This window comes from Chelonoidis abingdonii, chromosome 17 (assembly GCF_003597395.2).
Source record: "Chelonoidis abingdonii isolate Lonesome George chromosome 17, CheloAbing_2.0, whole genome shotgun sequence".
Lineage (NCBI taxonomy): Eukaryota > Metazoa > Chordata > Testudines > Testudinidae > Chelonoidis > Chelonoidis abingdonii.
Window position 1 is genome coordinate 10,960,366 of NC_133785.1, and position 27,771 is coordinate 10,988,136.

The 27,771-nt window shown below is 53.8% G+C and overlaps 1 protein-coding gene across 2 annotated transcripts; it reads left to right on the top strand.

Moving 5' to 3' along the window:
* The first annotated feature begins 2,188 nt into the window (after nucleotides 1-2,188).
* On the top strand, nucleotides 2,189-23,121 carry RELA (RELA proto-oncogene, NF-kB subunit). Of its 2 annotated transcripts, none has more exons than XM_032804267.2 (11): nucleotides 2,189-2,828; nucleotides 15,292-15,336; nucleotides 16,476-16,627; nucleotides 17,255-17,403; nucleotides 18,046-18,137; nucleotides 18,872-19,009; nucleotides 19,349-19,453; nucleotides 19,914-20,126; nucleotides 20,276-20,356; nucleotides 20,755-20,826; nucleotides 21,031-23,121. In XM_032804267.2, exons 1-11 carry the CDS (start codon nucleotides 2,822-2,824, stop codon nucleotides 21,642-21,644), a joined length of 1,668 nt encoding a protein of 555 aa, XP_032660158.1. In that variant the 5' UTR covers nucleotides 2,189-2,821; the 3' UTR covers nucleotides 21,645-23,121. The 2 variants fall into 2 exon arrangements, with proteins under 2 accessions (XP_032660158.1, XP_032660157.1); XM_032804266.2 differs by having other exon boundaries at nucleotides 20,752-20,826; nucleotides 21,031-21,736.
* The last annotated feature ends 4,650 nt before the right edge of the window (nucleotides 23,122-27,771 follow it).

Consider the following 27,771-nt stretch of genomic DNA (forward strand, 5'->3'; position numbering starts at 1 on the left):
CCTGGGAAGTGAGACAAAGGCCAGAGGAGGAACAACAGGCAGGCCAGGGGCCAGGCAGCTGGAAGTGAGTCAGTCTCGGCTGGCTTAGGGAGCAGAGGGAGGACCAGAGCCCTGGCTCTGGGCTCCCCTCCCCCCAAGATGAACTTGGCTGAAAGTCACTGATTTCTGTGCTAACAAGTTCTGTCCTATGCTGTGTTCCTGTCGACTAATAAACCTTCTGTTTTACTGGCTGGCCGAGAGTCACATCTGACTGCGGAGTTGGAGTGCAGGGCCCTCTGGCTTCCGCAGGAACACTGTCCAGGTGGACTCGCTGGAGGAAGCACATTGGGAGGAAGGGGATACTGAATGCTCTGAGGTCAGACCCAGGAAGGTTGAAGCTGTGTAAGCTTCTTGCCCTGGTGACAATGTGCTCAGAGAGAGGAGGCTCCCCCAGAGTCCTGGCCGGCTTCATACGGAGTAGTTCCAGAGCATTGCCCTGTTGACTCCGTGACAGGCATCCCAACTAAGGATAGTTTGAAGGAGGATAATGAGATGGCTCTGTGGGTATTTACAGTGAGCTTCTCACAAACATAAGTGATAGCATGGGAGAAAGGATGAAGGGGCTTGTTGACAAATGTAACAAGCAGGCAGCGGATGCTGCCAGTACAGGCTGATTAGGGATGGGAATTAGCTTCTTTATACTAAATGAGAGATCATAAGTGCTGGAACTAGGGGTGCTGCTGCATCCCCTGGCTTGAAGTGGCTTCCATTATGTTACAGGGTTTACAATTTGGTTCAATGGCTCTCAGCACCTCTATTATGCAAATTGTTCCAGCACCCCATGAGAGATTATAGGTCAGGTGGGAATTGGCCATAGAAGGTCTTGAAAGGGAAGAGAAGGAGCTTATGAGTGATCTAGGAGAGAAGGGAAGACCAATGAAGGGAAGCACCAAGAGGGGTGACACAGTCAAAGGAATGGCCTAGTAGAATGATCTTTGCACCAGCAAAGGAACTTACAAGGAGTGATCTCCCTGAGAGACTTCTGAGGGAAGAGATAAGGTGATGTGGCTGTGTTCTCCTTAAGGGAGGTTTGTGTGAGTGTGTTTATTTGCTAATGGTGTCCTAGAGAGAGGGAACAGAACAGTATCTCTGCCAAGAAACAGCCTTGAGGGTTCACCTCTGAGGTCCAAAGCCCCAAGAGGCGACTGTAGGGCCATCAAACATTGACTCAGCCATTTACTGCTGTGGGCATTTGGCCTAAAAACCCATTGTGGAGGCCACAGCAGCTGTGAGAAGACTTTTAGCCTTCCTGGTTCCTGTATGGCACTGTAATGTCCATGTGCAGCCCCCTATATAATCTTGTAACACCCCACAGGGGTCCCTGTCCCTATAGAATGCAGTAGTGCCCCACCCTAGTCCCAATAACATCTCATGAACTGGTCCCTATATGGCCCCATAATGACCCACTGTAGTTCCCAAATAACCCCAGAGCACTCATTGGCCAGGTCCTTAGATTAGCCCATTAATTCCCAGACCCTATATGGCCCTGTAATGCTTCTCCCTCTACCCTATTTGGTTTGTAACACCCTGCCCTGTGCCCACATGGATCCATTCTGCCCAATGTGTGGATCCAATATAACAGGGGTTCTCAACCTTTTTCTTTCTGACCCCTGCCCCCCCCCCACCGCCGCTGCCCAAAAAACCCCCTCCATGGCCCAGCTGTGCCACCACAACTGGTTTTCTCCGTATGGGCAATTGGCTGGAGCCCCACGCCACAGCGAGCCCTGCAAAGCTAAGTTGTTTAGGCTTCAACTTCAGCCTCAGGTGGCAGAGCTCAGGGCCCCGGGCTTCAGCTCTGCACAACGGGGCTTTGGCTTTCTGCCCTGGGCGCCAGTGAGCCTAACGCTGGGCCTGCCTGGTGGACCCCCTGAAAGCTGCCCCCCAGGGGGCCCCAGACCCCTGGTTGAGAACTGCTGCTATATAATGGCCCATCCCCTGCCCCACTCCCCAAGCCTCGAGAGCTGCACCCTAGTGCCCATATAGCCTAATAGCGGCCCACACGCAAGTCCATATGAGTCCCACGTGGCCCTATGGCGCCTTGCCCTGGTCGCCGCCTCTCCCTCTGCCTTGGAATTCGCCCCTGCTCCAGCCTTCGGTTCTGCGCCTGCGTTGAATCCCCGCTCATTTTCATGGTGGGCGGGGCTTTCCCAGCAGCGGGGCGGGTCACGTGCCGGGGGCATTTCCGCGTGCGGCGGAGTTTGCGAACGGATACAGCGGCGGCCCTTGGACCCGATCCCGCCGGAGGCCCCCGCCTGGACCACGCCCCCGGCCCCGCCCCTCTCCCGGACCCCCGATCGGGGCTGGAGCCTCCCTTCCGCCTCGGAGCCCTTCGAGCGGCTGGACCCGCCCTAACTGGGCTCCGTCTCGGCCAGACTCGCGGGGGCACCCACCTGCCTCACTCCGGATTGGGGCTGGGACCCGCCGTCGGGGTCGGGACCCCCGCCGGAGTCAGAATCCTCCCCATTGGGGACCCCACCCCACAGGGGTCGCCATCCCCTTGGCGCCTACGTCCTCCCCTCTCCGGCTGGGACCAGCTGTTGTACTGAGACACCCCCGTCCCCGCACACGCTCTTACTGTGGACTGGAGACCGTCTCCTGAGCCCCCACGCAGGGGCCAGCCCTAGTCTGCGGAGCCCTTCCCCCCCCCCCCAGCCTAGTATCCCCTGGATTTTTCTGGTTCCCAAACTGGGAGCCCCCCTCCTTGACTCCCTCCAGCCAGGGAGCCCCTACCCCCGTACCTCCTTGATTCCCAGCCTGGGACCTATCCTGACTTCTGGCAGAAATGGACGGTAAGTGCGTACCCCCAATCCAGCAATATGGACTTTTCCCCAAATCCAGAACCCCCATTTATCTCTGGGGTGTCTCTGCTCCCCTCACACCCGTCTCTAGAGAGGATTGTTTTAAATGGGAGTCGCTGGGACAGGTGGGTGTGTGGAAGCAGCTGAGTTCATAGGGATGTGGGGGGGAGAAGCCAGCCCTCATTAGTGGAGTGCTAGTTATGAATATGGGGTGCTTGGAGAGCAGCTGGGATTCCCCCGGAGCATGGGTTTCCCCCGCTTTTTCCCATCCCCCGCCACCCATTATTTCCCCAGCTGCTGCATTTCTGGATCCCTGCCTTGTTTTGACAAAGTTTTGTTGTGGTGGTGTCTGGTGAGACCTGCTTCCGGTGCCTTGGTTGGCAGCGATTTCCCTGTTTGGGGGTCAGGCAGGCACAGTGGATTTGGGGGCTGAAATGTGAGGCGGCGGGGGGGAAGAGATGAGATTTGTGTCTCTTAAAAAAAGCCAACACATTGGGAAAAACACAGATAGTGGAATCCTTTGGCATGTGGGAAGGGCCGGGCGGCAGTTGACTGTACACTGTACAGCAGGGAAACGGCAACTCTGATGTGATGTATTGGGCCTGTAACCCATTATATATTGACACCTAGTTCTTATATAGTGTGGCACTTTTCATATTATCCCCTAACCCAGAGCACTTCTGTCCCGCCAGCCAGGACAGAAATACAGCGAGAGAGTAAATGAAACCCTGCAAACCGGAAGTGTTTTGTTGTGATGTGTCTGAGACTTGAGGAACTCAATCTGTTTAGCCTAACAAAGAGAAGGGCTGATTTGATCGGTCTGTGAGCACTGCCTGGGAAACAGAAATTTGATAGTGGGCTGTTCAGTTAGCAGACAAAGGTCTCACAACTTGGAAGCCGAAGCTAGACAAATTCAGATTAGAAATAAAGTGTTTCTGGTTTAACAGCGAGGGGAATTAATACAGTGGGGTGACTTCCCAAGGGCTATGGTGGATTCTCCATCACGGGCAACTTTTTAACTACATTGGATCTTTTTTTCTAAGAGATCTGCTCTGGTTCAGCTGGGAATTAATTTGAGGCTGGCCTATGGCCTGTTATACCAGAGTTGAGACTAGATGATCACAGTGGTCATTTCTGGCATTAGAATCAGCAAATCTTTGTATTGCAGTGAGGGGCGGCTCTGTGTATTTTGCCGCCCCAAGCATGGCAGGCAGGCTGCCTTCGGTGGCGCACCTGCGGGAGGTCTCCCAGTCCCACGGATTCGGCGTACCGACCGCCGAATTGCTGCCGAATCCGCGGGACTGGTAGACCTCCTGCAGCTGCCAAAGGCAGCCTGACTGCTGCCCTCGCTGGGACCGGCAGGGTGCCCCCTGCGTCTTGCCGCCCCAGGCATGCGCTTGGAGCGCTGGTGCCTGGACCGGCCCGTGATTGCAGTAGCATGTAGGAGCCCCAGTCATGGCTCAGGATCCCTTGTGCTGGGTGCTCTACAGACCCGGAACAGAAAGATGGTCCCTGCCCCAACAAGCTGACAATTCCTACTGAATTAACCCTGTGAGTGGCTCAGGTGCTGGGTATATCCCCCAGATGTGTAGCTCACTAGAACTGTACTACCTACAGACTCCAGTCAAGATTCTCTTCTGCCTAGATACTTTTCATGTAGACGTACTCAGTGTTGCTTTCCTTAGCAATTCCGGGGTGGCAAAGCGGGGAGATTTGGGCAGCAGGGCCTGTACGCTCTGGAAAAGGGTTTGCGGCTGAGCCAGCCACCCATTTTGGCTGAATGGCTCAACATGAAACAGCTGATTATGTGGCTGTTTTGGGACAGTCATCATTAGGTTTCAAAGTTAACGTGGCGATTGTGTGGGGGGAGGGCTAGAACATGTTGGTGACAGTCTGTTTTTAAAGGCCTATTTTTTCACAACCCAGGGAGCTAGAAAGGATGGATATATCTGTATAACAAACTCTGGTTTCCACAGCCCCATTGATTCAGGCTATCCCCACCCTAGTCCTCTGCTCCTCTCTGGCCCTCGTAAGCTCAGGAGTGGGGAACTACAACAAGCCCTAGAGGTCACCAGTCCTCATGTCAGGGCTTCCGTTGAGGAGTTGGGAAGGAATTGCTCCCCATCCCACACAGCCGCCTTAGAGGAGGTGGGGTACTGGGCTGATGGAGCCCACTGGTTTGATCTGGTACGGCTAAGCCCAACACTTCCAAGTGCCTTAAGTAGCCAGACCCTGCCACCAAAACCAGGAGCCCAAATACCACTGGGGCTAGTGTGCCTCAGCGGCAACTGGGACAAAACCTTAGGGTTAAAACAAATAACACCACCTTTTCCTGCTCCTAATAGTTATTAGGTGTATTGTGGTAGCACCTAGACTCTTTTCCCCACTGCCCCAACTGAGGTCAGGGGATGGTGCTGCCTAGACCTCTGGCTGAGACATAGCGCCCCCAGTTGTGCTGGGCACAGCCCAGACACATGGCAAGGGATGGGCCCTGCACAGAGAGCTTCCAAAGCTTGTCTAAGGTAAAAGGTTTTGCCAGATATGTTGGCAGAACCCACAACGTGGCCAACGCAGCAGAGGTGACCCTGCTTAGCGTAGACAGGGTGTTGAAAGACACAGGGTGAGAGGGGAAACTGAGGCATGGAGAGGGAAAGGGACTTGCCTAAAGTTGATGGCAGGCCTGGGAATAGAACCCAGGTGTCCTGAGTCCCAGTCCAGTGTCCTAACCACTCGCCCTGGTGCAGGGCAGGGATTGTCTTTCAGTGGGTGTCTGTGCAGCACCAGACATGGAGGGGGGCTGTGTGGCTCCTGGCATCACAAGGTGTTCCCAGTTTTGGCCAGGGCCTTTAGACACTTCTGTAATACGAGTAATAATAATGGAACAGGTTATTCTGATCCTGTTCTCTGTTATACACACTCCTAGGCTCTGATTCAGCAGGGTGCTTGTGCGTAATTCTACCCAGCATGGTAACACCAGGAGCCCCAGCCCACAGCAGAACTCCATTGCACTAGGCTCTGTACAAAGAGAACACACTCCCTGCTCCATTGAGCTGGCTGGTAGTGACTGCAGTGACTTACTTTGAACTCAGCTAATTGCCAGGCTGGATCAGGCCTGAAGTCCTTCTAGCCCCATTGCTGACCATGGCTGTGAAACCAGCTGCTTCAGAGGCAGGCACAAGACGCCTCCCGTGGGAGCAGCTGATGGGGAATAATCTGGCCCCCTTCAGTAGTCTCCTCCCAACCTTGACCGGACAGAGAGCAGCTTCATCGCTCAGTCAGGAGGTATTGATGTCCCATCCAAAGCCCTGTCTGACTTTCCAGCCTCCGCCCTTCCAACTCCATGTAGTCTTGCTCTCCAGAGAAGTGGCCAGTCCCTTCTGGATTCCTGCTCAGCCCCCAGCCTAAGTCGCAGCCCGTGGCAACGGGTTCTGCAGGTGAAGGGCGCAGTGCGTGGAAATCCTTTCCTCTGATCAGTTCTGAATTTGTTGCCTTCTAATCTCAGCCGGGACTTGATTCAGGGCATGCCTATGGCCTGTGTGAGACAGGAGGTCAGCCTGTCTCAGGGGGCCCTTCCCGCCTTAGGATCTATGACTGTCCTAGTGCTGCCAGAAGGCAAGGGATGCTCCCAATCTCTCCCCTTCCCATCCTCAGCTCAGATCCAAGGTGAGCAGTCCCCACTGCTCTCAGCCTACTAGGAGCCCGCTGTGATTTTGGGCCCTGTAAGAGGTGGTGTGCCCAGTGCTGTGTGTGCCTGCACCATTGGTTTATATGCTGGCATTGGAAGATCCTTTATCCTGCTCTTCGGGAGTCGTGGAATGTGTTTGCTTCTTGACTGCTGCTTTTAATCAATTCGTCCCATCAGACACCTCAACACTTGGGCTAATGCCTTTATTCAATATTATTTGTATTATGGTTGTAACTCGAGTTCCAACTGAGATCATGGTCCCCCCATGTGCACAGCTGAGAGGGGGGTGAGAGGGGCCATCCCATTGTGCCAGGCACAGACACACAGTGAGATGGTCCCTGCCCTGGAGGAGCTCACAGTCTGAATAGACGAAGGGTGGATGGGGAGACAGAGGCACCAACAGGGGAAAAGACTCACTCAAGGTCATGCAGCAGCTCAGTCACAGATCTGGGAATAGAACTTAGGAGTCCTGACTCTCAGGCCAGTGCCTCTATCCACTAGACCGTGCTGCCTCTTAATTTTTGTCAGTCATGTGTCATAGTAGAGTTCAAGGTCAGAAGGGACATTGTTATGATCATCCAGTCTGACCTCCCGCATAACCCGGGCCAGAGAACCATTCCCGACCATTCCTGCCTCCAGCCCAGATCTGGTGGTTGAGCTAGAACATTGGTTTTAGAGTGAAGTGTGAGCTGGATCAAAAGGCCCCAAGTAATAGACACTCCATCCAGTCCTGGAGTCAGCTGTTCTAATGGTTAATCCCCCTTCCTGTTAAACATTTGCAACTTATTTCTGGTCTGAATTTGTCAAGCTTCAGCTCCAGGCCATTGGGTCTTGTTCTGCCTTTGGTCTGCTGATTTAATAAGTCCTCTGCTCTCTGAAATCTCCTCCACATAGAGATGCTTAAAGCCCAGGATCGAATCAGTTCTTATACTTTGCTTGGAGAAGCTGCACAGATGGTGCTTCCGACGCCTTTGCTGTGGGGCAGCTTTCTAGACCCAGCCTGATCTATCTCTGTAGTTTCATACTGAGTGGAAAACATTCAATAATTTTATTTTAAAAAAAAAATCAGTTTTTTAAATTTAAATTTTTGTTTAAATTATGGTGTTTTTTTTTTCAAAATAAACCTGGTTAAATGAAATCTGAGTTTAATACAAAATATGTAAAAACTATTCATTTATTATAATCTTTTAAAACGTTTAAATAAAGAGATGCTGAATCCATGAGATTCTATTAAAAAAACCCTTTGAGTTCAAAGCTGCCTTTCTGTATAAAGAAAGAATCAGGGGGAAACATCTCACTTTTGAGTTCAGGCTTTAGAAATATGGCACAGTACGTCAGCCTAAGTCATTTAGGAGCCTGTCTCATTTTAAAGAGACTTAGGCAAAACTAGGAATTTAAATCCCAGTCTCTTTCACTTAGGCATGTTTGAAAATGTTCCCAGGCTGACCTGAAACAATCAGTTTAATTCACTGACTACAGTTAATCCCTCTGTTTCTTTAATTTAGTTGTAAGTGTGAAACGTGTTTTGATAAGAGAAGTTTATGGATCCAAAACATTTAAGGTTTTGTTTAATAAAAAATGCATTTTAGATGCTGTTGTGTATTTAATTAAATTCCAGTTACCATCCTAATGCGGCTTGACACAAATAATGAGCTATATATCTTTTACCATTTTCTAACATGCTGAAGATGTTCAGTTAATAAGAATCTGAAAATATTAAGCTATATAATTGCTAAAATAAGTGTATATTGTTATAGTGTATTCTCTTAGGCAGCAAAAAGATGTACCAAATCTGGTGTAAAGGTTCTGTTTAGTTGTAACTCAACTTGTTTTAATGAGAGGGCACATGTCTTTAGAAAATTACTGAAGTACAAATGGAAAAGTTTATGAAATGGATGATTGAAATTGAGGCTTTCCACTTTATAATTTAAATCACCTTGATTTTAAATCAGTCCACTCTGGTTTCCTAGAGTTTAAGGACACAACAGACCATCAGATCATCCAGTCTGACCCTCTGTATAACACGGATTCATTATCACCCAGTTCCGCTCGTATTGAGCCCAATGCTTTTGAGTCCTCAGGAGACTAAATTGTTGTGAGCCCCAGGCAGAGAGCAGGGAAGACCGAGGAGCCCCCAGTGCCCAAAGACCCTGTGCTGGCAGGGAATTGCTGAGGTGAGCCATGCCCAGATGATCCCAGGAGGCGACCTGTGCCCCATGCTGCATGGGAAGGTGAAAACCCCCAAGGTGCCTGGCAGTCTGGCCTGGGGGAAAATCCTTCACGACCCCCAATCTGGTGATGTGCTGAACCCTGTGCATCTGGGCAAGGTCCACGAGCTAGGCAGCTAGAGAGGAGATATGATACCACCTCAGAGCATTGGCCCATCTCATCCAGTTTCCCAGGTGGGCTGATCTCTAATGCTTCAGTAGAAGTCAGAAAAAAATCCCCAACCCAGACATAAGAACAGCCATACTGGGGGTGTGGCTACACTTGCAGCTGCACAGCGCTGCAGGAGCGCTCCCGTGGCAGCGCTTTGAAGTGCAAGTGTGGTCGCGGCTCCACCTCCCTGTGGGGATTAGCTTGCAGTGCTGGGAGCCACGCTCACACTGGCGCTTTACAGCGCTGGGAGCAGCACTTACACTGGCACTTTGCAGCGCTGTAACTTGCTGCGCTTGGGGGGGGGTTCACACCCCTGAGTGAGAAAGTTGCAACACTGTAAAGCCCCAGTCTAGCCAGGGACTCAGTCAGACCAATGGTCCATCTAGCCCAGTATCCTGTCTTCCAACAATGGCCAATGCCAGGTGCTTCAAAGGAAATTAACAGAACAGGTAATCATCAAGTGATCCATCCCTTATTGCCCATTCCCAACTTCTAGCAAACAGAGGCTAGAGACACCATCCCAGCCCATCCTGGCTAATAGCCATTGATGGACCTTATCTTCCATGAACTTATGTAGTTCTTTTTTGAACCCTGTTATAGTCTTGGCCTTCACAGCATCCTCTGACAAAGAGTTCCACTGGTTGACTGTGCCATGTGTGAAGAAATACTTCCTTTTGTTTGTTTTAAACCTGCTGCCTATTAATTTCATTTAGTGACCCCTAGTTCTTGTGTTATGAGAGAGAGTAAATAACACTTCCTTATTTACTTTCTCTACACCAATCTAGAATATCCCTCCTTAGTTGCCTCTTTTCCAAGCTGAAAAATCTCAGTCTTAACTAACTAAACACATCTAGTTAGCTGTGCACTGGGCGGGAAAATCCCTTCCTGACCCCAGAAAGTGACTAGCTAAAGCCATGGAGCACGAGATTTGATTACAGTCATCTCAATGCAGACAAACTCTGTCTTTTTGCAATCATGGAAACAAAATCAGTTTAGAAGCTGCTGACGCACAGGGAGGGATGACTTACCCAATCACCCAGTAGCCATGCTCTAGCCACACTGCCAGGTCCATATGTAATATTCATCTCCTTCTGTGATGATCCACAGAGGATGGGAATCTTGCAGCCCCCAGCTACCCAGCCTAGCTCCATAGCTCAAACTGTAGTGACGCTGCCCTAGTCTAAACTAGACAGGATTTGTCAGTATTGCTATACCAGTACAGTCAGGCCAGCAAACCTTCCTAGGGGAGACTCTGCTTATACCGGCAACACACTCCTGATGTCAGTTCCCTGAGCAAAACATGCCACTGACAGGAGGACTTCTTTATCATTATTATTCTCAGTGTGCTGAGTCCATTTGCTGCTATAACCATGTTTGCGTTGGAGCTTTTGCTCGTATAAAATGTTGATGATAAGTCTCACCCGTAAGTGACATCGCTTTACGAGCAAACATTTCGAGTGTCAGTCTGGCCTCAGCCTTCTAGCTTGGGAAGTCCCCTGTTCAGTCCCTGGGCTCAGCCAGGATTGTGGCTGTCCTGCATGTGTGTATTTTACATACACCCTCCCCTGTAGGCACCTCTCGGGCGTATGCACAGGGAACAGAAAGTACCTACGTGGTGACAGAAATTGGATAACGCGAGGGCTCTTCAGTTCGGCAGTCAGAGGTGTAATGTCATCCAGCAGCTGGAAATAGAAGCTTGCGGAATGCAGATCAGAAATAAGGCAACATCTTTTTACCAGTGAGGGGAATTCAACATTGGACCACGTGTGGGCCTTGGTGGATTCTCCATCACTGGCAATGTTTAAATCAAGATTGGATGGTTTTCTAGAAGATCTGCTCTGTCCTGGATGAATTAATTCTGGGCTGACCTATGGCTTATGTTATATATAGGGCCCTACCAAATTCATGTTTCATTTTGGTCAATTTCACGGTCACAGGATTTAAAAAAACATTAATTTAATTTCAGCTATTTACAGCTGAAATTTCAGGGGGTTGTAATTGTAGGGATCCTGACCCAAAAAGGAGTTGGGAGGGGGCAGGGGGTTGCAAGGTTATTGTACGCGGGGTTGCGACACTGCTACCCTTCTGCGCAGGTGCTGGCGGCGCTACCTTCAGAACTGGGCAGCTGGAGAGCGGTGGCTGTTGGCCAGGAGGCCAGCTCTGAAGGCAGAGCCGTCGCCAGCAGCAGCGCAGAAGTAAGGATGGCAGGTATGGTATTCCCACTCTTACTTCTGCACTGCTGCCTGCAGCGCTGGGCCCTCCGTCAGCAACCACCGCTCTCTGGCTGCCCAGCTCTAAAGGCAGCAGTGCAGAAGTAAGGATAGCATGGTATGGTGTTGCCACCCTTGGGTCTCCCCTGTGAAATCTGTACAGTATAGGGTAAAAGCACACAAGACCGGATTTCACGGGGGGAGACCAGAATTCATGGTCTGGGATGCGTTTTTCATGGCTGTGAATTTGGTAGGCTCTAGCTATACATGACATCAGACCAGATGATCGCAGTGGGCCTGTCTGGCCTTGCAGACGATGGATGCTCTCTCCATCTCCCCTGAACATGTGTGCGTGCTTGTTACCCACTTTGCAAACAAGCAGGACACAAAGCCGGTTCCCGCCAGCATCCCAACGTTGATGGCTTTTGCAGAGAGATGTGGGGTGGGGGGAACTGGCCTCAGGGGTCAGTGGGGAGGCATAGCTGGGTTGTCTCTGGAAGGAGGTGGGAATAAAACCTTGCTGCCTCCCAGACTCCAGAGTGCAGCTAGAACCCAGGAGACTGACACAGCACCAAATGTTCCCTGAAACTTGAATGGACCTGTATGTGGAGACAGCTCAGTGCATAAAGCACAGGACTCCTGGGTTCTTTTTGTTACCTTGGGCAGGTCCCTCCCACTCTCTGTACTTCAGTTTCCCCTCCCACCCTTTCTCTGTGTGGGTTATTAGATCTCCAGAGGAGAGACTGTCTCTCACTGAGTGTCTGTGCAGCCCTAATCTCAGCAGGGTCTGTGCCGTGCCTGCCATGATGGGGCCCTGAGCTCGGCCAGGGTCTGTGGAGCGCCCGGGGACCAGCACTGCTGTAATGCCTGTAATTCACAGAGTTGAGAAGTTCCCATCTAGTTCTGTTCTGTCCTCCTCACTTTAGCACCCAGGGCAGGATTGTCCCCTAGGGCTCCAGTTCCCTGTCCTCTGTGTGCTGGGCTCCTGCCACTCCCCTGGCTGGGGGACTGTCTGCCCAGCCTCTGGCCACAAGATTCCTGCACAAAACAGATGACATCAGGGGAAAAGAATTGTGTTCCCTCTGCCCCTCCCCCTCATTCCAGCAGCTGCAGTATGCTAGGAGGGGGCATAGATCCTAGGGGACTAGGGCTCCCCATCCCCGGAGCTGGCAGGTCTGGGATCAGTGGGTACGTTTGGGGCAGTGGTTAGAATATTGCCCCCCACCCCTCATTATTTCCACTTCAAAAACTTAGTGCTGAAACAAGCAGAAAACTCCCTTCAGGTGCCCCTCACTTCTGACCCACAGCCACCTGCTAGCCTAACCCTGGGCACTCTTACCCCTAGCTCTGCTGGAGCCCCTCACTCTTGCCCCACAGCGCCCTGCTAGGCCAGCCCTGGGCTCCCCAAACAGCTCTGCTGGAGCCCCTCACTCTTGTCCACAGCCCCCTGCCAGGCCAGCCCTGGGCACTCCTTCCCCCAGCTCTGCTGGAGCCCCTCTCTCCTGCCCTGCAGCCCCCTGCTAGCCCAGCCCTGGGCACTCCTTCCCCCAGCTCTGCTGGAGCCCCTCTCTCCTGCCCTGCAGCCCCCTGCTAGCCCAGCCCTGGGCACTCCTTCCCCCAGCTCTGCTGGAGCCCCTCACTCCTGCCCTGCAGCCCCCTGCTAGCCCAGCCCTGGGCACTCCTTCCCCCAGCTCTGCTGGAGCCCCTCACTCCTGCCCCGTTACGCCTCCCTTCCCCCACCACCTGTGGGTTTTGGGTTGACATGAAATACAGTTTCTGTTGTTCTTCCACTTCCTAAATTGCTGCCTCCCTTGGTCCCTGCACAGGCCCCATAAATCATCTCCCAATAACAGTGCCGCTGGGACAATGGTACCTGGTTAATGAGTGAGCTGGGCCCCTTGGGAACCAGGGTGCAGCTCCTAGCTCTGCAAACAGAAACTAAGGGCACTAACTGCTGGTCTGAGCCGAGCTGGGAGCCCTGGGCTGGGCAGAATCAGGCTGCAGTCCTGGAGGCTTCAGTGGGTGCTGGGGGACACTCTCCCCTCACAGTCAGTGCTGGCCCCAGTGCCCGGCCTGGTGCTAGGGGCACAGTGCTGCAGGTACGGCCAAGGCTGGGATGTCTTCGCCCAGCAGAGGAGTGGGGAACTGAAGGGCAGCGTCGGCTGCTTGTACATATCAGGGCAGCGCCAGTCTAGTCCCACTTCTGGTTCTCAGCAGCTCAGCTGTCCCAGGAATTCCCTGTTGGAGCCTTTGCTCCATGGAGGTGCTCTGTGGAGACCGGGGGCTCAGGGCTCTGCCTGAGAGGTGATTGGGGCACCTAAAACCATGGCTCCTCTCTCAGAGCCAGGAATGAGACCCAGGAGTCCTAACTCCCAGTCCGCTGCTCTAACCACTAGTCACTATCCCCCTCCTAGAGCTGGGACTAGAACCCAAGGGTCCTAGTACTCAATGCTGACCTGCCTGCATCTCTGCTGGGTCAGCACTCCGGGCTTACATTGGTATAACTACATTGCTCAGGGATGTAGGAAATCTAACCCCCGGAGCAACGCAGTTACACCGACCTAACTCCCAGGGGAGACAGCGCTGAGTCAACAGGAGAGCTTCTCCCACTGATCGCTCCTGCCTCTTGGGGATATTGAGTACCTACGCTGGGAGACGCTGCAGTGCTGGAAGCATGGACGAGCCCCACATGACAATGCCCCACTCCCTCCCCACTTGGAAGGATTTGGGTGTGTTGCTGAGCAGGATCCTTCACAAACCAGGCCCTGATCACCCCATGCCTGAAATCCACACAGATCACCTGACTGGGGCAACGTGCACCAGGGAGAAGGCAGGGGATTGTCTTCCCAAGGGAAGCAGCCAGAAGCCAGGTGCCTGGGGGTGTTCAATGGGACAACCCTGTGCTGTGTATAAACAACCCTCATGACCCGCCACAGAAGTGGCTGCATCTCAGTGCCAGGCGAGGGATCCCTTGGGTGTGTTTTTGAAAGATGTGTGCTTGGGACGGGAAGCTCTCTGTAACAGGGTTTGTCTGGTGCTTGCTGTTACCCAGAGTTGGAGGCCTCTCTGGTCCTGTAGGAATGACATGTCTAGTGTGCGGACCAGTCTATAGCTGCTATAGAAACCATGCATCGTTTCATCCTCTAACAAAGTGCAGCCACTTCTAGGGTGGAGCATGGCAGTGTACAACAGCCACACAACAACACTGCACATGGGTGTCTGGGGCGAGTAAGAACAGCTGGAACTGCTGGTGCATCTAGGGAGAGCAATGGAATTGCCTGAGCTGGACATTCCCCAGGACAGTGGAGTTGAGAGGTCAGGATCAGCAGTGTCCCCTAGTGCTGCACTGGGGCATCTGTGCCAGGCCTGACTGCGATGGGGGAGAGACTGTTCCCTTCAGCACTCAGTATTTCCCTTGGAGGTGTACCAGCTGCATCCTGACCTGGCAGTGCCTGCAGTCTGGGTGCCCTGTGACAACTGGGAGTGGTGCCAGGCTAGCACAGGCCCCATGTGAGTTACGGGAAAGAGCAGCAGGATGTGGAAGCTGGGACTTTCCTGTCTCTGGGACAGGATCTGAGATCAGGAGCTGTTAACTCGCCGGCACGAGCCCCCTGCGCTGCCTGCCCAATTCCCCAAATCCTCGTGCTGCCTGGACATCAAAGGGTGAAATAGCCCCGCGTGCAGGTGAACGTCACTTGACATGCGAACCCCCACGTCCAGGCCACCTCCCATCCTAGCAGATTCCGTTCTTCCTCCCTGAATAGCCCCCTTCTGTTTTAACCCCATTCACCATTATCTTTTATTTCTAATTCCAAATGACTATGCAGCTGCTAGCCAGCCCTGTGCCTACCCCAGAGGCAGTTGCATTTCACCCCCACTCTTTCCCCTGGGGCAGCATGAGCCCCTTCGCTGGTGGGCAAGTCGGGATTCGGGCCAGCAGGGGACAAGATGGAGGCCTGGCCTCATAGAAGAATGTAATAGGCATGGGGAGTGAGTGGAGAGGTGTAATGCCAGGTATAGACACTAGGTGGAGCTGATTGATTACAAGAAATCTCTTTTCCCAGTTGGGACCATACAAGGGCCCTAGCTGCCTGCTGTACCTCTGGAACTCCCTGCTGCAGGAGATTGCTAAAATCCTGGCTCTATCGTGCCAGTAACCACGCCCATTCTTGCCTTTCAGACCTGCTGCCACTTGTCCTCCTCCATCAGGACTGGAGCCTCCAGGGTGAGTCATGATTCAACTTGCATATTTAAACTGAATGTAATTAACAAAATTATGATTGTTAATAATGTATTTCACTAGCAGCTGCTCTCCAAGGCTGTTGAAGCTTTTGAAGCACTAGTCCCTTGAATAACTATCTGAAGCACTAGAGATTATCCTCGTAGAACCCAGGAGTCCTGGCTCCCTGCACTTCCTGCTCTAACCCACTTGATCCCACTCTTGTCCCAGAACCAGGAACAGAATGTAGGAGGCTGCTGCACTGCAGGAAGTGGGGCAGGGGCTCAGTAGGGAGCACCCTGTCCTCAGAATAAGTGCTACCCCAGTTCTGCAGCATGTCTCTAGAGTGTGCCATGGTGCTAGAAATGCCATGAATTGCGTGAGACACAAGTGTGGAACTACATCTCAGCACCAGGTGCGGGATCCGTGTATAAACAGCCCCCTTACCCCTCCCCAGAGGCGGCTGCATTTCAGCACTCCGGGATCCTGGTGCCAGGGGTTCCCCGGCCTGGCGGGGTGGGAGTTGGTATGACTCATCGTGGACTCTGGATTAGTCACATTGTGAGGTGGATTCCTGCAGCGGAACCTACAGTCAGTGGTTGTGCCCTGTGTGACAAGGTTCAAGACTGGCTCTGGCTGGAGATCTCCTGGGGACTCCATCTCCTCCCTGCAGGGCTGCTGGCCTAATGTCAGCAAAGTGTGATGTGAGGGGCTGTACATTCCACTGTTGCATTAAAGCTCCAGTCAGGGGAAATCCCCAAGAGGGAGTAGCTGCCTCAGACTTGACAGGGCTGTGCTGAGATGTGGGGGCTGTTTATACAGGGATCCCTTGTCCCATCCTGAGCTGCAGCCACCTTTTGAGGGGGGCATAGGGGCTATTCAAAAGGACTCTTGGGTTGTATCCAGTTCTGAAAGAAGAGTGTGATCTAGTGGATAGGGCAGGAGGGGTTGGGAGTCAGGACTCCTGGGTTTTATTCCCTAGTTCGGCCACTGACCTAATCCATATGTCTCAGTTTCCCTCCATGCTCCATGGGATTTATGTCCCTCACGCTAAAGCCATTGCTGATTGCAGAGGTGTGAGCATGGGTGGGTGATGCCGAGGGTTGGTCTGTCCGTCGCTCACGTCTGTCTCTCTGTGCTACCAGACCCCACCCCCAGCAGCACCCCCTACGTGGAGATCATCGAACAGCCAAAGCAGCGTGGCATGCGCTTCCGCTACAAGTGCGAGGGGCGCTCGGCCGGCAGCATCCCCGGGGAGCGCAGTACCGACACCACCAAGACCCACCCCACCATCAAGGTCAGCCCCTGTCCCACCCCAGTGCACCTCTCCCCAACACAACCCTTCCCGCACTCACCGACAAGGTCTTTGCACCTCCAGTGCCCCCTCCCTTGCCCCCTGTGCACTCCCAATCCCTCACCTCTGGGTGGGTGGCCTAGACCCCCTAATGAAATCCTGGGGAATTGAGCACTGCCTAGTGGATAGAGCAGAGCGCTGGGAGCCAGGACTCCTGGGTTCAATCCGTAGCTCTGGGAAGGGAGTGGAGTCTTGTGGGACAGAATAGGCGGGGTGAGGGTGAGCTGAGAGCTAGGTTCTCTTTCTGGGTCTCTTGATTTGCTGCATGACCCCAGGGTATGCTGCTCCCTCACTCTGTGACTCAGGTTCCTCCCCCCCCCCCCCGTGAGAATGGAGGAGGGGCTCTGAGTATTAACACTCCAGTGCTCCCACATGGAGTGGGACCCCAACAATGCCTGATGCTAAAGGGGCCAGACCCCTGCAGCTGCTGCCCCCTGGAGGCTCATGGATGCAGTGAGTTTGGAAGGTCTCAGCCTGATTTCCAGTGGGGAATGGCGGGGAGGGGCTCCTTTCTAGCCCTGCTGAGGATCCTTGGAGCCCCTAACCTCTGCCCCCATCTCCTACCCCCAGATCAATAATTACACAGGCCCCGGGAAGGTTCGTATCTCTCTGGTGACCAAGGACGCCCCCCACCGACCCCACCCCCACGAGCTGGTGGGCAAAGACTGCAAGGACGGCTACTATGAGGCTGAGCTATCACCTGAGCGCAACATCCACAGGTGAGCCCGGACGCCTGGGTTCAATCCCCACCTTTGGTAGGGACGTGGGTCAGCTGCAGTAGAGATGGGAGGCTGGAGTCAGGACTCCTGGGTGCTGTCCCTGGAATTGGGGGAAGGGTGGGTGTCGAGTGGGTTAAAGCCTTGGGGTGGGGGGAGGCATCAGGACTCCTGGGTTCTATTTCAGGCCTAGTCTATACTGGGGGAGGGATCGACCTAAGATACGTCAACTTCAGTAACGCTATTCTTATAGCTGAAGTTGCGTATCTTAGGTCGACTTACGTCGTGTCCTCATGGCGTGGGGTCAACTGCTGCCGCTCCCCTGTCGACTCCGCGTCTGGTGTGGAGTACAGAAGTCAACGGCAGAGTGATCGGAGATCAATTTATTGCATCTACACTACGAGCCCTGATAGAATGATCAATACCTGCTGATCCGGCGGGTAGTGTAGATGTACCCTCGGCTTTGCTGCCGATTTTGCTTTGTGGGAAACTGTGGCACCCCGAGGGGAGGGGACTCGCCCAGGATCTCGCAGCAAGTTGGGCAGAGCTGGGGATGGAACCCAGGGGCCCAGCCCCGCACCCTCCCCAGGGTTGGGCTGGCACCATGCAGGGAGGGGCTGTGGGTAACCCCTGCTTGCATCTCAGCTTCCAGAACCTGGGCATCCAGTGTGTGAAGAAACGGGAGCTGGACGAGGCTGTGGCACAGCGCATCCGCACAAACAACAACCCCTTCAATGGTGAGTGAGGCAGAACCAACCATAGCCCCTTCGATGTGGGGGAGGACTGCCAGGGGGTGGAGCAGAACCAACTACAGCCTCTTCGATGTGGGGGAGGACTGCCAGGGGGTGGGGCAGAACCAACCACAGCCCCTTCAATGGGGAGAGGACTGCCAGGGGGTGGGGCAGAACCAACCACAGCCCCTTCAATGGGGAGAGGACTGCCAGGGGGTGGGGCAGAACCAACCACAGCCCCTTCAATGGGGAGAGGACTGCCGGAGGGTGGGGCAGAACCAACCACAGCCCTTTCGATGTAAGGGGGTGCAGACAGGAGCCCTTCGATGGGGAGGGGTCAGAGCCAAAGGGGGGAGGACTGCCGGGGGGTGAGGCAGAACCAACCACAGCTCCTTCGATGGGGGGAGGACTGCCGGGGGGTGAGGCAGAACCAACCACAGCCCCTTCGATGGGGGGAGGACTGCCGGGGGGTGAGGCAGAACCAACCACAGCCCCTTCGATGGGGAGAGGACTGCCGGGGGGTGGGGCAGAACCAACCATAGCCCTTTCGATGTGAGGGGGGACAGACAGGAGCCCTTCGATGGGGAGGGGTGAGAGCCAATAACAGCCCCTTCAGTCAGTGTGGGAGGGGAAGAAATTGCCCAGGCAAGGTTGGAGTCAAGGGTCCCAGGAGAAGGAAGGTGGGGATGGGGATCTCAGCCACCCTGTGTGTCTCATTCCGTCCACTCTCGCCCCCTCAGTGCCTTTGGACAACCAGAAGGGGGACTATGACCTGAACGCCGTGCGGCTCTGCTTCCAGGTGTGGGTGCAGGACCCTGTGGGCACCGGGCACCTTGTCCCGCTGCCCCTCGTGGTGTCACAGCCGATCTACGACAACCGTGAGCCCTGGAGGAAGGGGGCCGGGGCCAGCTGGGAAGGACAGAGGGATTGGAAGTGGGGGCCTAGCCCAGCTGTAGGGGTGGGGTCACAAGCACAGCAGTGGGGAGAGGGTACCTAGAGAAGGGTCCTTGGGCCAAAGATTGGAGGAGATGATGGGGGTCCTTGGAGCAGCAGTGAGGGGTGGTACAGGAGAACAGAGTGGCTGAGGGTTGCTGTGGGGAGGGGGTTCCTAGCACATGGATATGGGGGGTCCAAGTGAGAGCTCCAGGAGAATAGACCCACCTGTACTCCCATGTTGGTTTGTCTTGGGGTCCCTGACTCCCCCTTTCCCTTCCCAGGAGCCCCCAACACGGCTGAGCTGAAGATCTGCCGGGTCAATCGCAATTCAGGGAGCTGCCTAGGGGGGGACGAGATCTTCCTGCTCTGTGACAAGGTGCAGAAGGGTGAGTGCTTGGGGGGAGCCCTGAGGCTGGAGGGGACTCCCTGGGATTGTGGGTGCAGGCCTGGGCTCCTAGCATGTGTGTGTGGGGAGGGTGAATGGGCGTGCTGGGCGTCCCCAGAGGGGGTGAGTACAGGGGTCCTCTTCTTCCATCAGGACATAGTTGGCTTTTTGCCCAAAAGCTGGATCTCCAGCCTGGCTCCCCCCCCACAGGGATGGTGACTCCAGCCCCCACCCCATACACTCCCACCCCCCAATCAGCTGGTTCCATTGCTCTCTGATGAGGAAGCCAGAGGTTAGAGTGGGGTGGCCTGGGGTCAGGACTCCTGGGGTCTATCCACAGCTCTGAGAGGGCAGTAAGGTCTAGTGGTTGGAGGGCTGGGAGCCCAGACTCCCGGGTTCTATCTCCAGCTCGCCCTTTGGTGCCTGCAGCTCCCTCACTCCCCCCCCTTTGCCTCCCCCAGAGGACATTGAGGTCCGGTTCTTCAAGGACTCGTGGGAGGCCAAGGGCTCCTTCTCGCAGGCAGACGTGCACCGGCAGGTTGCCATTGTGTTCAAAACCCCCCCATACCAGGACCAGGCACTCAGGGAGCCGGTGACGGTGCAGATGCAGCTCCGGCGCCCATCTGACAAGGAGGTCAGCGAGGCCATGGAGTTCCGCTACCTGCCAGATGAAGGTACCGGGGGGCCTTTCCTTTAGGGGGCGGCAGCTCCACTCTGACCCAAGGGCAGGGGGACCGGCTGGCTCCAGGGGTGGGGAATGGGACCCCACCCCGGGGCAGGGGGGAATCAGCCCCCAAGGCTAAAGGGCCGTGCTCTCCGCTAGGTGACTTCCACCGCATCGAGGAGAAGCGCAAGCGAACGAGGGACACCTTCAAGAACTTTGTGCAGAAAGCGCCTTTCTCGGGTGAGGCTGGGGATGGGCGATGGTTCTTAACAGGGGCAGGGGGGCAGAGTATCTGGGGGGCTGGGGAGGAGATTGTGGGGGGTCTCTGCTGAAGGGGGGGCTCTTTGGGGAGGGCAGCTCACGAGGGTGGGTGGCTCTTGAGGGACAGAGGGGTGTGAGCCTTATAGGTGGGCTTCAGGCACCTAAGCCAAGGGGGGCTGGGAGAGAAGAGACTGAACCTGGTTGCCTCTAGTACGGGCGGGGGCAGGGGGAGGATGAGATGTCTGTGGTGTTGGGAGGTGGAGCCCATTAGCCTCCTGTGTGAAGGGGCATCTGAGGGTGGCCTAGCTGCGGGGGGGAGGGGGGTCCTCTGCTGTGCCATCCCCCACTGTCACTGACCCTGTCCCTCCTCCCAGCAGTGGTGGTTCCGGAGTCCCGCTCCCCGCGTCGGATCGCTGTCCCTGTCCGCACAGCCGTGCCCAAACCCAGTGGTAAGGGGGCTCCAGCCACATTGCGCCAGGGTGGGGAATGGGCCTTTCCCCTCTAGGGGGCACCAGCTTCAATCCAGCCGCAGTGTGGGGGGAACTGCACAATCCCCCATAATGCTTCTCTGCACCATGCTGCCCTGGGGGGGGAGGCACTGGGCTCCCAACCCATGGGGTTCACCTCCCAGCATTAACCTCTCCCTTCTCTAGGTCTCACCGGAATGCCGGGCACCATGGGGCAGCTGCCACCCCTCCAGAAGCCACAGGCCACAGCCCAGCACCCTTCCTTACCCTTCACTGGGCCCAGCCGAGCTCCTCCTCCTCCTGCTCCCCAGTTGGGCTTGAGTACAGTTAACCTGGAGGAGTTCTCCAACCTGGGCATCTCAAGCCGGGCCCAGCCCCCACCCCCTGCTCCCGGGGCCGAGCCCAACTTTGACCCCTTCTTCCACCTGCCGTTTGAGGGCGGAGGTGACCCAACTGCCATGGAGCTGGGGGCCTTGCTGGAGGATACCACCTACACCAGCCTGGAGTCCATCAACACTACTGAGTTCCGGCAGCTGCTGAGCCAGGGGTCATCCACCGAGGGTGCTGACGGGCACAGCATGCTCCTGACCTATCCCGAGTCCATCACTCGCCTGATGAGCAGCCAGCGTGGTGTGGTGGGCGTGACAGGGGAGGAGCCACAGGGCAACGGTGGGGGCGGGGGGGGCAGCACTGCCAACAGCTTTATCAATGGGGTCCTGGGCAACCTCCCGGAAGAGAGCCTAACCTCCATGGGGGATCTGGACTTCAGCGCCCTGCTCAGCCAGTTCAGCTCCTCCTAGTGGCGACATTGAGAAAGACGGACTGACGGTGACACCGCCCACCCGGCTCTGCGCAAGGGACTCAGGGGTGGGTAACTGCTCATCCACCGAGCGCCCCCCAGGGGGATCGGACTCTGCCCTGGACTCAGTCAGCCCAGGTCCCCCATCTGACCTGCCTGGGCCTTGTATTACTGGCTTCATTTGGCTATAGATCTCACTGTCCGCCCACCCTATGCCTCCCCAGAGCCCTGCTCTGTATCCCCCCATTCCATCCCCTGCACCACAGGGTGTTTCCCACCTGTCAGGCCGAGGGGGCAGTGCCAGGGGTTAGTTCTTCCCCCATTGCAGGGAGGTAGGGGGAGGAGCAAAGAAGAGCCCTACCCTCTTTTCACAAGGGGAAAGAGCAGACAATGGACTGATTTATTGTCAGGACGCGTAGGGGACGGGCTTGACTCATTATTCACAAGAGGGAGGAAGAGGGGAGTGAAGCTGCCCTGAGCGTCTGGGTTCCTTCTGCTCTGTCCTCCCTTACCTGAAAACTGTTGGCTAGAGTGGGGGAGCTCTGCCTTAGCTCCTGCAGCAGCTCTGATTGGCTGCCTATCCCCATTCCCAGCCTCCTGGGGATGGGCAGCCAATCAGAAAGGGTTTCCTCAAGGCCAGGCTGGGGTTCTGGCATCCAGACCAGACTGGCTCTGTGTTGTGGGTGTATTTCTGGGGGGGAGGATTCTTCCCACCCTCAGGAGGTGCCTTAGAAGCAGCATTAACTCCCCACATCCCTTTGCACCTTTGGAGTGTGAACAGGACCCCTCCCACCCAGCAGAGGGCCTGTGGTGAGCTGTGGGAGACCCAGCACCCTGTTGTGGGGTGGGGGGACTCCTCCCCCTGTTGCACATTGTCTTTAGGAGCTCTGCATGCTGTGTAAGGGGGATGAGGGTTGTTGCTGCACCGTTTCGAGGCATTCTCCAATTCTGGTATTATAATGTGCCTTGCCATGCGGTAGGAAGGGGTGGCACTGCCCCTCCCCGCCTAGTGTCCCCAGATCTCCCCATCCCTGCTCCACAGCTCAGAGGACTCAGATCGGCCTGCAGAGGGGGTGGGGACAGTGCTAAGAACAGCTAGGAGTAGGTGCCCTGTTGCACAAAGCACTCTCCCAGGTCTGTAAAACGAAGCTGGCCCTGGCTAGGTGTCCTAAGAGAAGCTATGAACCTATCAGAGGCTCTGGGCCACTCCTGCAGCGGGAAGGCCCCGAGAGCACCTGGACCCATCATGGCCTCCTGGCCCCTCTCTGCATTCGCCATTGCAGGGTTTGTATAGCATTCCTGACCCTATATTTTGGCTTCCATTGTCGTTTGTCTTACTATTGGCTAAATGTAGAGGGACAGTTTTAACCATGAGTGATGCGTATTATTAATGTATGTGCTATCTCTGGGGCACGGACTGCTTCCATGCCAAGTTTTTCCACTGACTTACGTTCCTAATAAACCTGAGTCAAAGCACAGTCCCCGGCTTCTTATTGGCAAATAGGGATGGTGCCACCTACTGGATCCCCTCTGAGACCAGTCCATGGTGGGCCTTGACCTCAGTCATGCAGTCCCATGGTATTGCAGGCAAACCTGCCAGCAGCCCCTGCCAGCGTTCAGCTGTTTCCCATTCCCTCAGCATCACTTCCACAGCTGCAACGAAATAGAATCCAGCTGGTACTACTGTAGTTCCAGCACCCCCGAAGGGGCCGCCTGGAAGTGTCATGGGTGTATGAGTGTAGCCAGTTGACGCAGTGGGGAGAGTGGACCAGGTCAGAATTGTTATCTTGACTGTGGATTGGATCTTGCTCTTTGAATCTGGAGTGACTCCAGGTATGGGGGTAAAGTTAGGGCCAGATCTTGCTCACTAAACTCAGAACACCCCTAGGAGTGTGGGTGAAATTAGGCCTCAAATCTTATGCTCTGGCCTTTCTCTGAGAGACATTGTCTCTGAGAATCCAACATGCCCCCTGTCATAAATTATAAAGGGAAGGGTAACAACCTTCCTGTACACAGTACTATAAAATCCCTCCTGCCCGGAGGCAGAACACCTGGAGCAACTACAAAAAGTCTTTGAGCACATCAGGCAGGCAGGACTAACTGTTAAGGCTAAAAAGTGTCAAATAGGCCTAAACAGAGTGACTTAGCTTGGACACCAGGTGGGTCAAAGAACTATCAACCCCCTAACAGGCCAAAGTGGATGCTATCCAAGAGCGTCCTGTCCCAAAGTCAAAAAACAGGTCCAACCCTTCTTAGGCTTGGCCGGATATTACAGGCGATTTGTACTGCACTACAGTCAAATCGCCGCCCCACTGACAGACCTAACCAAAAAGAAACAGCCAAATACAGTTCAGTGTACTAAAGCAGGGGTCCCCAACGCGGTGCCCACGGGTGCCATGGCGCCCCCAGGGGCATCTAAATGCGCCCGCATCCTGGCCGGCGGTGGAGCATCTGCCGAAATGCCGCCAAATTTCTGCAGTATTTCGGCGGCGATGCCTCTCGATGACGTCGCTTGTCGGTGGCAAGCGGCGTCATCGAGAGGCATCACTGCTGAAACACTACAGAAATTCAGTGGCGATGCCTCTCGATGATGCCACTTGCCGCCAAGCGACATCATCGAGAGGGGTCACCGCCAAAATGCCACAAATTTGGCGGCACTTCGGCAGATGCTCCACCGCCGCCATGGTCCTTCATATGGCGCCCACCAGACAAAAAGGTTGGGGGCCACTGTACTAAAGAATGTCAGAAGGCCTTTAACCAGCTTAAAGCGACACTCATGTCTGACCCTGTGCTAAGGGCCCCAGACTTTGACAAACCATTCCTAGTAACCACACGTGCGTCCAAGCCTGGTGTGGGAGCAGTTTTAATGCAGGAAGGACCAGATCAAGAATTCCATCTTGTTGTGTTTCTCAGCAGCAAACTGACTGAGAGGGAAAGCCACTGGTCAATCAGCGAAAAGGAATGCTACGCCATTGTGTACGCACGCTGGAAAAGCTATGGCCATATGTTTGGGGACAGTGTTTCCAACTATAAACCAACCATGCTGCGATGAAGTGGCTTCACACCATCAAGGATGATAACAAAAAACTTTTTCGGTGGAGTTTAACTCTCCAAGATTTTGATTTTGAAATACAACATATTTCGGAAGCTTCTAACAAAGTGGTTGATACACTCTTCCGTGAAAGGTTCCCAGAATCAACTGGTTAATATCATCCTTGAAATATGGAAAATATTGTTAGTTTTTATATAGTCAGTAGGATATCTAAAGGTACATGTGTCTTATTAACTCTGTTTTCTCCTAGAGCTCCAGGAAGAAATCACAGCCATTGTGGAACCGGCTGTCCAACACTATCTGTGATTTGGAGTGTGTGTCATAAATATACAGGGAAGGGTAACAACGTTCCTATATACAGTACTATAAAATCCCTTCTGGCCAGAGGCACAACATCCTTTTATCTGTAAAGGGTTAAGAAGTTCAGGTAATGTAGCTGGCACCTGACCAGAAGGACCAATCAGGGGACAAGATACTTTCAAATGGGGGGTGAGAGGAGAGACTTTGCTTGGTCTGTTCTTTGTCTGACAGATCAAGAAAGCAAGCAATCCAACTCCATTAGGATTAGTAAATACTATTAAGGAAATGCGTTAGTTTACTTTTATCTTGGCTTGTGATTTTCTCTGTGCTGAGAGGGAGGTGTATTCCTGGTTTTCTTTTTGTAACTTTAAAGTTTTGGCCCAGAGGGAAATCATCTGTTTTGAATCTGACTGCCCTGTGAGATTATCTTCCATTCTAAATTTACAGAGGTGCTTCTTTTTAACTTTTTTCTTTCTAATAAAGTTGTTTTTTTTTAATGTGATTTTGTTTTTTTTAGTGATTTAAAAAAAAACCCAAGGTTGGTTTGTGCTCATCTTGTTTATTCTCAGGCCTTCTCAGGAAAGGGGGTATAGAGCTTGGGGGAATATTAGGGGAAATTAGGAACTCCAAGTGGTCCTTCCCCTGAGTTTTGTCTAAGCACTTGGTGGTGGCAGCGTTACCTGGTACAAGGGAGAATTTGTGCCTTGGGGAGTTTTTAACCTAAGCTGGTAGAAATAAGCTTAGGAGTTTTTTCAGGCAGGTCCCCCTGTCTGTAGCCTAGAGTTCAGACTACAGGGAGGGAACCCTGACCCCACCATTGCAGTCAATGGCCTTGCTCCAAATCTGGTTAACAACTCATACACCCTGTGGTGCAGGGAGCAAAGAGGCTTTGCCCTGTTTTTTCTGTTCTAGGAGGTGGCCAGAAAATGATTTAAAACAAGACTTGCTTAATTTTTAGCCTTGAAATTATGGTTGTAGGAAATGCCAGATCAGCTTGATCTAGTCCTAGGTCTGGTCTCTGACAGCAGCCAGCACCAGGTGCAAGAACCTGCTAGTAGCAACTGTGGCATAATCTGCCCCTATGAAGGTCTCATCCTGCCCCCTAATTGTAGAGAACAATTTAAGATGAAGCATAAGTTTAATATCCCATAGTGACTAGTGGCTGGCTGTTCTTACCCAGATAAATGGCCAATTGCTCTTTCAGTAATACATTTGCAACCTCAATGTGGCCCTCTGATACAGTTCCCCCGGCTAACCAGACCTAGAGCTTTGCTGTTCATCAGTTAGCACTTTAGGCCACAAGGCAGAGCAAACCAAAGTGCCCAAGCTGCCACCTCTCCCATAATTTTATATCCTTTTCTCCCCTCTTGAAGATGAATGCTCCCGACCTTCCTTTCACAGAGCATTTTCTCCCCAGGCCTTAGATTGTTCTCGTTGCTCATCTCTTCCCCCTTCAAATCTGCAGTGAAATTCAGTGGGAGTTCCCATATTCCAGGGGCATCCAACCAGGCATTCGAAAGCAAATCCTCTCTAGCTGCCTGGCTGGTTGGTCCAGCTGATCACCAGATTGAGGGCTGGGAAGGAATTTCCCCCAGGTCAGATTGGCAGGGACCTTGGGGTTTTCACCTTTCTCTGTGACAGGGTCACTTGCTAGGATCATCTGGGTATGTTCCACATCAATTCCCTGCCATCGCAAGGGCATTGGGGACCCTGTTCTCTGCCCAGGGCTCACAACAGATTAGTCTCTTGAGGACTGAAATGCTTTGATCTAACTCAAATCACTGGAGACAATACAGAGATAATTGGGTGGAACTGAATGGCTTGTGATACTCAAAAGCATGAGCCTGGATGATCTATTGGTCCCTTCTGACCTTGAACTCTATGAAACATCAAGTAGAAATCCACCACTCCAGCTTTTTCCCTCTCATCAACTAGCCAAAGAGCAAGCAGAGGGCAAGGCAGCAGAAATGTGTCCCAGGTCCACTGTGGGTTATAAGGAACGTAAGGGAATGGATCCACTGGTGGCTCAGGGGGAGGAGATGATGGGTTGTCTGGTTTTGGGGTAGGGGGGAAGCTCTTCTCCAGCTTCAAGACCCCAAGAATTCAGAGATGGCTCTTGGTCCAGTGTTGAGCTTAAAGCTGAAGTCCCAGCAAGAAACTACAGGGATCCCTGTACCCTCTCCCTGCTTCAACTGGGCCATCCTGGAGGTGCCATTACCTGTTTAGAGGATGGTGTAGGATTGGGAATCAAGGCTCCTGGGTTCTAGTCTCAGCTGTAGCTGGGGACAGAAGTGAGGCCTGATGGGGAGGGGAGATGCAAACACACCATCTAGGGTTGTAGATAAGGGAGTTCCCAAGCACTAAGTGTCAGCTTATGCTCCTCCCTCTTCCAGCCCATCATTATGGGTGCTGGTGGTGCCCCCTGTTGGCTAATGCACAGCCTGTATATTACACTCAGTGCCCCCTCCCACACACACACACCCTTGCATCCCCTGCTAGTTGATTTCCACCCCCACCCCACAGAGGCCTCTCCACTCCAGGCTGCCTTAATCCCAGTCATCAAGCAAGAGGCCAGGATTGTGTGAGAAGAGCTGTGTGTCCCACAGCAAGGTCCTCCTTCCCCCATTCTCCCTCCCCAGCAGGAGGGCAGCAACTTGCAAGGACACAAGACATTCCCCTCCCTTTGCACAGAAGTGAGGATGCTAACCATGCTTGGGCCACCCAGCTGGCATTGGACCTGCCCCACCGGGGTGTTTTGGCCGCCTCATCCCAAGAA

What these genes read in the sequence shown, in the direction of transcription:
- RELA (XM_032804266.2), top strand. An exon ending in AGACCCACCCCACCATCAAG is followed by an intron (nt 16,628 to 17,254) that starts GTCAGCCCCTGT and finishes TCCTACCCCCAG; the next exon opens with ATCAATAATTACACAGGCCC. An exon ending in AGCCGTGCCCAAACCCAGTG is followed by an intron (nt 20,827 to 21,030) that starts GTAAGGGGGCTC and finishes TCCCTTCTCTAG; the next exon opens with GTCTCACCGGAATGCCGGGC.